This window comes from Erythrolamprus reginae, chromosome 1 (genome assembly GCF_031021105.1).
Source record: "Erythrolamprus reginae isolate rEryReg1 chromosome 1, rEryReg1.hap1, whole genome shotgun sequence".
NCBI classification, from domain to species: Eukaryota; Metazoa; Chordata; class Lepidosauria; order Squamata; family Dipsadidae; genus Erythrolamprus; species Erythrolamprus reginae.
Genome location: NC_091950.1, coordinates 244,180,604 through 244,191,383, shown reverse-complemented (window position 1 = coordinate 244,191,383; position 10,780 = coordinate 244,180,604). Strand labels below are relative to the sequence as shown.

Sequence of the window (10,780 nt, the reverse complement as noted above, 5' to 3'; positions counted from 1 at the left end):
TTGTTTGACAAGTTCTTTCATTTCCCTTTCATAACAAATTGGCCGCATTTGCTACATCCATGGAAACATCTACATAAATGGAAAGTATAATCCTGAATTCATAGTGCCGACCAGTATTGGGTTGCTACCGGTATGGATGAGGATGCTGCAGCAGTAGCAAAAGTTATGCTGCGCGCGCAGCTTCAGTTAGCTTGTGTGCATGCGTCCCAATGTGTTTTTGCTTCTGTGCATGTGCGGGAAGCAAAATCTCATGGGACGTGAGATTTTGCTGATTTTTTTTGCTTCTGCGCATGCAGAAGCTGGCACACACGTGCAGACAGGCAAGGTAATGGAAGCTGTGTGCGCAGCGCAACAATAGCAGCGGTAGTAGGAATCCACCCCTTTTCAGTTCCTCTTCTACACAGAAAAGGCCGCTTTCTAGAAAATCAAGTAATAGCCCCAGTAGAACAGATTAACTAGTATGAAAAAAAAAGGAAATAACCATTTCGAATAGCAATCAATTTTGCTTGGATTTTGAATTGTGAAATAGCTGGTGAGTCTCTGAAGTTTTCTCTTCAAGATGTATTGAATTTTATCCCTTGGGGTCAAGGGTAAGCTGTTGCCAGAGGCATTATCCACAGAGGCAAAATTTATTTTTTCATTGAAATTGGCAGTGAGTGACGCGTTGAATATATCGATGGTGGTTTTATGTTCCGTTTCTCTGGTGGCATCTTTTGTAGAAGCCTAGAGTAGACCAAAGTTACAGTTAGATGACATGTCGTAACTTAGTAAATTAAAAATTAAAAAATAGTAGTTGTGAAGGACAGACATTTAGTATGACTGCTGCTAAAGTAACCTCACTTTGGGATTTGAACAAACTATAGCAATCTTAGCAAAAGCAAAATTCTGATTTACCAATACTAGATCAAGAAGGGCTAAATAATAATAGTAATAATCACAATGATAATAGGTATTCAATCAACATATTCTAAATATAAACGTAACTTTGGGAATCGCCTTACCTGAATATAATTAGCTCTCTTGTAATACCACAAGCAATATATTTTTTACTTGTTGCTCATAAAGACATGCTATGGTCCTTTAGCTCAGTGGTTCTCAACTTGTGGGTTGCAACCACTTGCTATGGTCCTTTAGCTCAGTGGTTCTCAACTTGTGGGTTGCAACTTGTGGGTTGCAACCACTTTGGTGGTCGTTTCAGAGGGGTCGCCTAATATCATGAGAAAAGACAAATTTCCCATGGTGTTAGGAGCTAAAGCTTCTATTCTGGCGCCTTGGAACATAATTTTACAATCTGACCAATCAGGCGTTTTCAGTGCTCTGTTGGGAGATTTGACGTTAGACCTATGATTGGGGTTCACCACAACATGAGGAACGGTATTAAGGGGTTGCGGCATTAGAAAGGTTGAGAACCAATTCTGCTTGGACTCTGGAATCAGACAGTAAGGAGGGGAGATTAGCCATGGCTACTCTAGTGAGCTTCACAGCAGGGGTAGGTGTCTCTTATCTTCCCTACTGGTTCGGAAGTGCACACGTATCACATAATGTTATGTCTGGGTTCTGACACTCTGCGCATGCACAGAAGCCTTTGTGCATGTGCAGAGGGTTCGTTGCCCACTGCTTTCAAGCAGAAGCGACCAAGGAACTAGTTTGAGGGCATAGCAAGCCAGCCATCAGTACCGGTTTAGCGAATGGGGCCAAATTTCTGCCACCGGCTTATGTGAACCGGTCCAAACTGGTAGCAACCGTCCACTGCTTCACAGTTCATTGGATTCCACCATATTCATCTTCTAAGCCAGCCTCTTCATGAGCAAGGCAGGAGAATGATCCATCCAAAGCTTTGGAGTAAGATCCAGCTGCTAGGTCTACTCAACTTGTATAGGGAAGGAATGGAAGGGCAATGAAAACCCACTGGTTTCCAGATCCCAACGAGAGATCACAGACTAAACTAAAGAGATGATTCACTTTTCTTCTAATCTGACTTGTTTCTTCAAGAACTGTTTCTGGGTTTAGAAGAAAGGAAAACCCAGACTCTCTCCCCCCCACCCCCACCCCAGCAAACTATACAAATCAGGGACTGAATTCAGCCTTTCCAGTTGTTTTACCGACATAACCCCTAGAGCAGAGGTTCTCAACCTTTCTAATGTCCCTTAATACAGTTCCTCATGTTGTGGTGACCCCCAACCAAAAGTCTAGCACCAATTCTCCCAACAGAGCTTTAAGCTGATTGGCAGGAAGGTCAGAGCGACACTCCCACTATAAACACCTGATTGGTCGGATTGTAAAAATATGTTCCAAGGCGCCAGAATAGAAGCTTTAGTTCCTAACACCATGAGAAAATTGTCTTTTCCCATAGTCTTAGGTGACCTCTCTGAAACAGTCATTTGACCCCCAAAGGGTCCTGACTCCCAAGTTGAGAACCACTGCCCTAGAGGAAACAAAGTCACATATAATTATTTATCTACATAAATCTCTAGCTATCCACACATTCATTCATCCACTGAAAGTGCTTGTTCACTACAAAATCTGATTGAACAAGGTTTACCTTCTCGCTCTCGTTGACTGCATGTTTCTGTGATGTGATGTAATGAGCTACTGCATATTCCACCAATGCCCCAAATATAAAGCTGAAGCAGATGCCCAGATAAATGTCAATGGCTTTTATGAAACCATTGGCATTTGCCATTGACTTTCGGGACCCCATCATCAAAGTTGTCATTGAGAGTACTGTGGTTACACCTGGAAAATACAGTCAGATTTTTTTAACAACAAAAAAATGAACACGGAACACTTTTTGTTTTTGTCAGAAATTTGACACAACAGATGGTTCTTCCATTGGTAGTTTTTTTGTGAGTAGCCATAGGTAATCATAAATACCTGGAAGTTTCTGATATGTACAAATGCTTTCTGTTTTTGTTTTTTAGGGACACATTGTTAAATCCTGAAAGCTTTTGATGTGATGATAGCAAAAAGTGGGTCCCCCATTTTTTTTCTTAAATGGATGAAGACCCAGAAAGAAAGAGTATGGAGAAAACAGGAATGTCCTGCATTTGGAAGAAGGTGACAGCTGTCCTATGGTTCTGCAAAACAGTCATATAACCAAATAGATTTTCACCATAGAATTTACACTCTGGAAGTAGGGATGGAATAAAATCTCCATTCAAATTGTACCATTGTCAAGAAATAATATATATATATATATATATTTATTTATTTATTTCTCTCTCTCTCTCTTCTCTTTCTTTTTCCATCTTTCTATCTTTCCATCTTTTTATCTATCTTGAGCTAGTCCTTTCTACCATCCAGCCTTCAAGAAACATTCAACTTGTTTTCAAGTGTAATGCAAAGGGTCTTAGAATAAATATAGTGTGTTCAAGGGGTACTACTGAATCTTATTCTTATATGAAGAAAAAGGATATCCTAGCACATTATATTTTTTATATTACTGAAAACATTAAAGGTGAGCAATAATGTAGTGATGAGCAATACATCTTTTGTGAAATTCAAATTTTTTAGAGTTGAGCCATTATTACTAATCTTCTGCTTAAGAAATATTTGGTGAATTTCCAAAACATTGGAGCATCCCTAGAAGACAGGGTAAAATATAAATACACAATATCCCACGTTCTGATGTTGCTTTAAGGCTGACGTGCAATATTTTAAAATTTTCATTTTATGTATGTTATCCCATATTGCTTTTTAGATACTCTGTAATGATGTTGGGTAAGATATAGTTTATGAGATTCTACATCTAAACCATGCCAGAATCAAAATAATCGGGCCATGCAATATTTTTTACATTCTAGATACAAAGTCAAATAATGAATACATCTACAATTTTCAATCCAATTGTTTTTAAAATGGAAACTTCACCAGTATGAAATTGTGGTGGCTATTCATTTTGTTCATTTCAGTAACATAATGTTTTAATTCTTACATTTAACACAATCAGTGTTTTTATCTAAGCAAAGTTTTCCTCAGCCCCTCCCTCATCTTTGCACCCATAAAACAAGTATGTCTCATTCATCACTCACCAATACACGTCCGTGCAGGAACTGAATCCAGGGTGATCCAGAAAGAAACCCAAGACAAGATGACAAGCAGACTGCTTGGCACATAAGTCTCCAGAATAAAATAAAGGATATTTCTCTTGAGCTCAAATTGCAGGACCAGTCTTGGATAAATGCCTGGTCCAAAAAAGAAAAATATATATGATATATTCTTCTACTGTTCTTTCAGAGAAGGAAATGATGTGTACTTCTCACTAGACATACATTAGTAATCCTTGTGACATGGTAGCAATATAAAGTAGTGTCAAGTGTAAAGGCTAAGCATATTATTTTGACAGGGTGTCTTGCAGAAACGGAGTCAGAGCGGAACTATTTCCTATTCCTTGTCTTTGCCTGCACTGGATTTCTTCTTGTAAAATGAGAGGAGGGTTTTGAAGACCATTCTACAAATCTCCCCTTTACCCTCCAGAGGAACCCTTGGCTGTCACACTGATATGTCCCTGACAGCCGATTAGCTTAGAAATAGCTTAGAGGCTGTCATTATAACAGCCATGCAACCAGGGTAGAACAGAAGACTTAGAATAAATCTATTCCCTACATCTCCTATAATGTAGTATTAGCCTTAAGATTAGCATTATTATCAGTTGTGTTTTCAGCATAGCATTTAAAGCAAGAAAAGATGAGAAGTCACAAGCAAATCAAGGACCTCATTAAATTTGGATGCCCAGACTGGATTCCTCCTGCAAGTTGTGTTTATTGCAATATTCACCTCTGGTCCACATAGGTTCAAGTAGGGGAGTTCTGTTGTGGTCCGCCAGCTGCCCGTGCAGTTGGTAGCTGATTCCAGCAGTACAGAGGCTGATGTGGTGATGTGCCAGCAGCCTGTGCAGCTGGCACCTGAGTTGGACACTGAGGAGGCTGGAGAGGACTCAGTGCCAGAGGCAAAAGTTCAGCCAGGCCTTTGGAACCTCCAGCATCTCCCGTCAATGAGGATGAAAGAGAGGAGGAGCCTAATCTCAATGGACGCAGAGCTGCCAAAAGGCAGGAATGGTTCCTCAGGAGGAGCTCTCCTCAGGAGTAAGGTTTGGGGCTAATTGATCACTCCCCTAGCCTATTTAAGGGATGGTGACAAAGGCAGAAATTTGCAGGAAACAAGGTTTGTTCATATTCCTTCGTGTCTTGACTTTGATAAGTTCTTGTTCCCTCTCTCTTGACATTTTTCCTGCAAAGTGTTTCTTGGCATTTTGCCAAACACTGTAAGCTTGATGATATCTACGTCTGTTTACTCAGCCTTGAGTTATTATTTTGTGGGTTCATGCTGGCTGTTAATGAAGTTGAATTGACAGCCAGTGTTCAGAAAAGACTGCTTTAAACTATAGAGTGATACCTCGTCTTACGAACTTAATTGGTTCCGGGACGAGGTTTCTAATATGAAAAGTTTGTAAGACAAAACAATGTTTCCCATAAGAATCAATGGAAAAGCAATTAATGCACGCAAGCCCAAAACTCAGCCCTTTTGCCATCTGAAGCACCCATTTTTGCGCTGCTGGGATTCCTCTGAGGCTCCCCTCCATGGGAAACCCCACCTCCGGACTTCTGTGTTTTTGCGTTGCTGCAGGGGAATCCCAGCAGCACAAAAATGTGTCCTTCGCTGGCAGCGGAAGTCCGGAGGTGGGGTTTCCCAGCGAGGGGAGCCTCAGTGAAATTGCAGCATCGCAAAAACACAGAAGTCCTCAAAACCCCACCTCCGGACTTCTGTGTTTTTGTGATGCTGCGATTTTGCTGAGGCTCCCCTCGCTGGGAAACCCCACCTCTGGATTTCCGTTGCCAGCGAAGCGCCCATTTTTGCGCTGCTGTGATTCCCCTGCAGCATCGCAAAAACACGGAAGTCTGGAGGTGGTGTTTCCCATGGAGGGGAGTTTCAGGGGAATCCCAGCAGTGCAAAAACGGGCGCTTCACTGGCAACAAAAGTCTAGAGGCGGGGCATCCCAGTGGCGGCAGCTTGGGTTTGTAAGGTGAAAATAGTTTGTAAGAACAGACAAAAAAATCTTAAACCCCGGGTTTGTATCTCGAAAAGTTTGTATGAATAGGGGTTTTTAAGACTGTATTTGTGTTTGAAGACTACTAAGAAAGCTCATTAGTAGTGCTTAATTAGTAAAGTAAGATTTGTACAGACTTTGTTTATGCTGCGTTCTTTGTGGTCTGTAGCTGGGGCAGTAGCTGGGGCAGGACAAGTTCCTCCACAAAGGGGATGAAACACCAGATATAGGTAGTCCTCAACTTACAACCACATGAATGTCCGGATTGTGGAAAAGATTTCAGTACTAGGTCTAGCCTTATAAATCATGTAAGGTTACACATAGGGGAGTAACAATGTCGCTTGGCGAGACCCAGAGGAAGAGCCTTCTCTGTGGCGGCCCCAACCCTCTGGAACCAACTCCCCCCAGAGATTAGAATTGCCCCCACCCTCCTTGCCTTTCATAAGCTGCTTAAAACCCACCTCTGCCGCCAGGCATGGGGGAACTAAGATACACTTTCCCCCTAGGCCTTCACAATTTTATGTATGGTATGTTTGTATGTATGATTGGTCTTTATATAATGGGTTTTTAACTGCTTTTTTAGTATTGGATTCTGTTGTACTGTTTTACTGCTGTTGTTAGCCGCCCCGAGTCTGCGGAGAGGGGCGGCATACAAATCCAATAAATAATAATAATAAAATAATAATAATAATAATTGAGCCCAAACTTTGTTAAGTGAAAAAATTATCAAGTCAGTTTTACCCCATTTTATGACTTTTCTCATTACATATGTTAAATAAATCATTGCAGTTCTTAAATTAAAAACACAGTTGTTAAGTGAAGCTAGTTTCTACATTGACTTTGCTTATCAGAAGGTCACAAAACGGGATCAGGTGACACCAGAACACTGCAACCATCACAAAGGTGAGACACATTCGAATGTAAATCAAGTGACCATGGGGATGCTACAATGATCATAAGTGTGAAAAATGTTTGTCACTTTTTTCAGTGGCGTTGTAATTTTGAACGGTCAGTAAATGAATTGTTGTTAGTCAAGGGTGACCTGTATTAGAATCAAACCTCATCCAAAGCAAACAGTCAGAATTACTCTTATCAAAGAAAGATTTCTACAGTAGTACCTTGTGATACGAACTCCTCGTCTTACGAACTTTCCAAGATACGAACCCGCTGCCACGAATGTCGAACCCGGAAGTTTGGCAAAAGTTCGGGTTCGGGAGGCCACTGAGAAGTGCCGCCGCCTGGCTGTCACCTTTTGAAACACCCGGGGGGCTTCTCGGCGGCCTCCCGAACGCCGAACCCGGAAGTTCGGCAAAAGTTCGGGTTCGGCGTTCGGATTCAGGAGGCCCCCGAAAAGCGCTGCCACCTGGCTGTCACCTTTACAGAAGAGCCACGGAGCTGTCGGCCAGTTGGGAGGCTCAAACGGAGGTGGAGAATCCCAATAGGGAATTCCATGGGTGGAACTTTGATGTCACGGAGATGTCCTTCCTGGCAATTTTTTGTTTCTGCACATGTGTGGAAGCAAAAAAATTGCCAAAACCTTGCACACACGTGTATCCCCTCACAAGATGTTGCTTCCTGCACATGCGCATAAGCAAAATCTCACTGGGACACATACATGCATGCCAGAGACCCAAAGCTGCATGCGCACTCTACTGGAAGCAGCGGTAGCGGCAACCCCCACCTGGTTGAGACCACTGTAGGAAACCATTATGGGATATAACAAGATCATGGGATATAACAATATGGTATTGTCAATTAGTTCTCAGTGTTACAGCATTCTCACTTGTATTGTTGGGATTGGGTATCTTTTCCTTCCAGTTTTTAAGGCCACTTTAGTCAGCAAATGCCTCATACAAATTTTATTTGCAGAACTTTCCTTGTCAGAGAAAGCTTCGGGGGTGATCAGGACATTAAAAATATTTAGATCAGACATGAACCATGCCCTCCACACCATTTTTACTCCCATTGCTGATTTGTTACCTGTTTCTTGATGTGACCTGGTTACAAGCGTGTAAAAATGTTCCACTGTGTACTGCGAGAGTCGCAAGTTCTCGAGGCCATGGACAGAATCATTACCCCTCAGCCACACGAAACGGACATCATTTTCGTCATATCCCCCTAGCAATAACATCAAAAAGAAGAAAAGGTTGTTGAGTAAGAAGCTGAAAACACAGTGAAGATCATCTCAGCTATTGGCAAAAAAGCTAATTAGCAATTCTATCAGAACCATGTTCTTTAAAACATGCAAGCGTGCCCATCCTCTTTTCTTGAGTACCAAGGGGGAGAACATATGTGGCTCAAGATTGAGTTGTTGGTTTTTTAAATGTTTGTTTATTTGTTTACTATTTTGCCAAGTATATATAAGATTAAAGTAAAAGTATAAATTTGTAATACATGAAATGATTTTGAGTACCTGGGAACATTAGAACAGGGACGGTAGGCACGGTGCACTTATGCATGCTCCTTACAGACCTCTTAAGAATAGTGTGAGGTTGACAGCAGACAGTCTAAGGTTAAAGTTTTGGGGATTTGTAGAAGAAACCACAGAGTCAGGTGGTTCATTCCAGGCATTGACCACTCTGTTGCTGAAGTCACATTTTCTGCAATCAAGTTTGGAGCGGATTACCTTAAATCTGTGTCTACCAGTATTGTGTGCTTGTGTATTGTTGCGGTTGAAGCTGAAGTAGTTATTGACAGATAGGACATTGTAGCAGATAATTTTATGTACAGACTGAAGGCGGCGTAGTTCTAACTTATCTAAGCCCAAAATTTCAAGTCTAGTGGAATAAGCTATTCTGTTGAGAACAGAGGAGTGTAGGACTCTTCTCATGAAATATCTCTGGACATTTTCGATTGTATTAATGTCCAATATGTAGTGCGGGTTCTAGACAGATGAGCTGTATTCAACAATTGGTCTAGCAAATGTTTTGTATGCTCTAGTTAAAAGTACAATATTACCAGAGAAGAAGCTACATAAGATTAGGCTAACCAATGCTGCAATGCTGTTGCAGTAAGCTCTAGCACTTAGATCATTAGAGATGAGTACTCCAAGGTCCTTAAGAGAGTGAGGACTCTCTTTGATCTGGTTTGTCTTCCTGCAGATATGTCATTACCAATGCACTGCACTGATGGTGGTACAAAGTCAATTAATGAAACATCTACAAGAGAAGCATTCCCACAGAACATCTAGCTTGTGACAAAGTGTTCTGCCGGCGCTCTCTGGTAGAAGCCTCCCGAAAATTCATGGCTACAAATTTCAGACACACACATGTTTGAAAATTCAAAACAATGTCCTTTATCACAAAATTCAAAAGAAACAAAGCACCCTTTTTGTATTGCAAAGAGCAGTCTTCCCCAAAACAACCTTGTCGGCTGTACAAGCCCCTTAACCAGTCCTTAAGTACTTAGCTAGTAGCTGTGAAGAAACGTCACAGCCCTCCTTCTTCCCACAAAGTGAAACACACACACACTTTACTCTGCTTTGGTGTCAAAGGCGTGAAAAATCCACAAACAACGTTCAGAAACAGCGAAGCATGATCCTGAAGAACTGCAATCAGATAATATTCCACAACAGCCAAGCTAGCACGCTGCTATTTATATCAGCAGTTCTAATTATTGGAGCCCCACCCAAACACAGGTGGCCTCTCTTATCTCCTGTAATATTTCCTCAATTGGTCTCTTCGATGCATAAGTCTGCGCCTGCGTGGGTCTAACACTTTGTCATGCGAATCAACAGAATATAATGGAGATTGGCTTCCTGGGCTGTGTGCCAAGCCCCCCTCTTCCAAGTCACCCCCACCTTCTTCATCCGAGGAAACTGCACTCCCTGACTCTGCCGGCAACAAAACAGGCCTAGGACATATTGACATTTCCCCTGCATCCACCTCCACATTCCCTGGAGCAGGAGCTGGGCCAGAGCCAACCACAACACAAAGTTAGGTGCATTTTAAATTGAATTCAGAAGACCTGGGAGATGGGAAGCCCATCTCAGAAACTGCAACTTTTGGATGCTGCTTTTTTCTTAAGAAGAATTACTGTCTGCATTCCACTAGTGCAGCTAATTGAGGTCAAGCCAGCTCATGGCAATTAATTCAGACATTATCCATTAGAATGGGCAAATAATCATAGGTTTGAAATGTAGCAATAACAATATTTGCGTTTAGAGAGAAATTTAATAATAATAATAATAATAATAATAATAATAATAATAATAATAATAATAATAATTTATCAGATTTGTATGCCGCCCCTCTCCGAGAACTCGGGGCAGCTCATTTACTTTCAAGGGTAAAGACCAGGGGTGTCGAATTCACAATGACATGTTATAGTCACATGATGAATCACAACTGTTCCCCCCTTCATGAAATCGGAGGTGGGCATGGCCAGCACAGGATGCATCTGGCGTGCAGGCCACCTGTTTGAAATCTGTGGTATAGACATCATTCCTCAAAGCAAAAATTATTCACTTTTTCATAGAAAAAATGGAAAACACAAAACGCAGACAGGTTTTGTGCATTTCTTCTGAGTCTTGAATTAGCTCCTCCTTCAACCTCCTAGCTGATTGGCTCTATGAGATGTCATGTTCTCTTATCTCTTCTATATCTTTCCTTCAGTCAAAGGTTTTAATTTATGATGGACTGTAGGGTATCCGCCTAGAGTTTTCCCTGAATTGCCAATCTCTTGCAGGATGATTCCTATATTTCCCTTGCCTCATTTAGCATGACACCTTTAATA

The 10,780-nt window shown here is 41.5% G+C and overlaps 1 protein-coding gene across 1 annotated transcript in view; it reads right to left on the bottom strand.

Moving 5' to 3' along the window:
- Window positions 1–407: 407 nt before the first annotated feature.
- Window positions 408–10,780, bottom strand: part of GABRP (gamma-aminobutyric acid type A receptor subunit pi) — a 42,825-nt gene continuing 32,452 nt past the window's right edge. The window contains exons 7-10 of the mRNA XM_070738263.1: window positions 8,027–8,164; window positions 4,032–4,184; window positions 2,543–2,736; window positions 408–723 (exon numbers count right to left, since the gene is read on the bottom strand). Of these exons, the coding sequence (XP_070594364.1) occupies window positions 418–723; window positions 2,543–2,736; window positions 4,032–4,184; window positions 8,027–8,164 (791 nt within the window). The 3' untranslated portion in view covers window positions 408–417. The remainder of the gene's footprint in view (window positions 724–2,542; window positions 2,737–4,031; window positions 4,185–8,026; window positions 8,165–10,780) is intronic.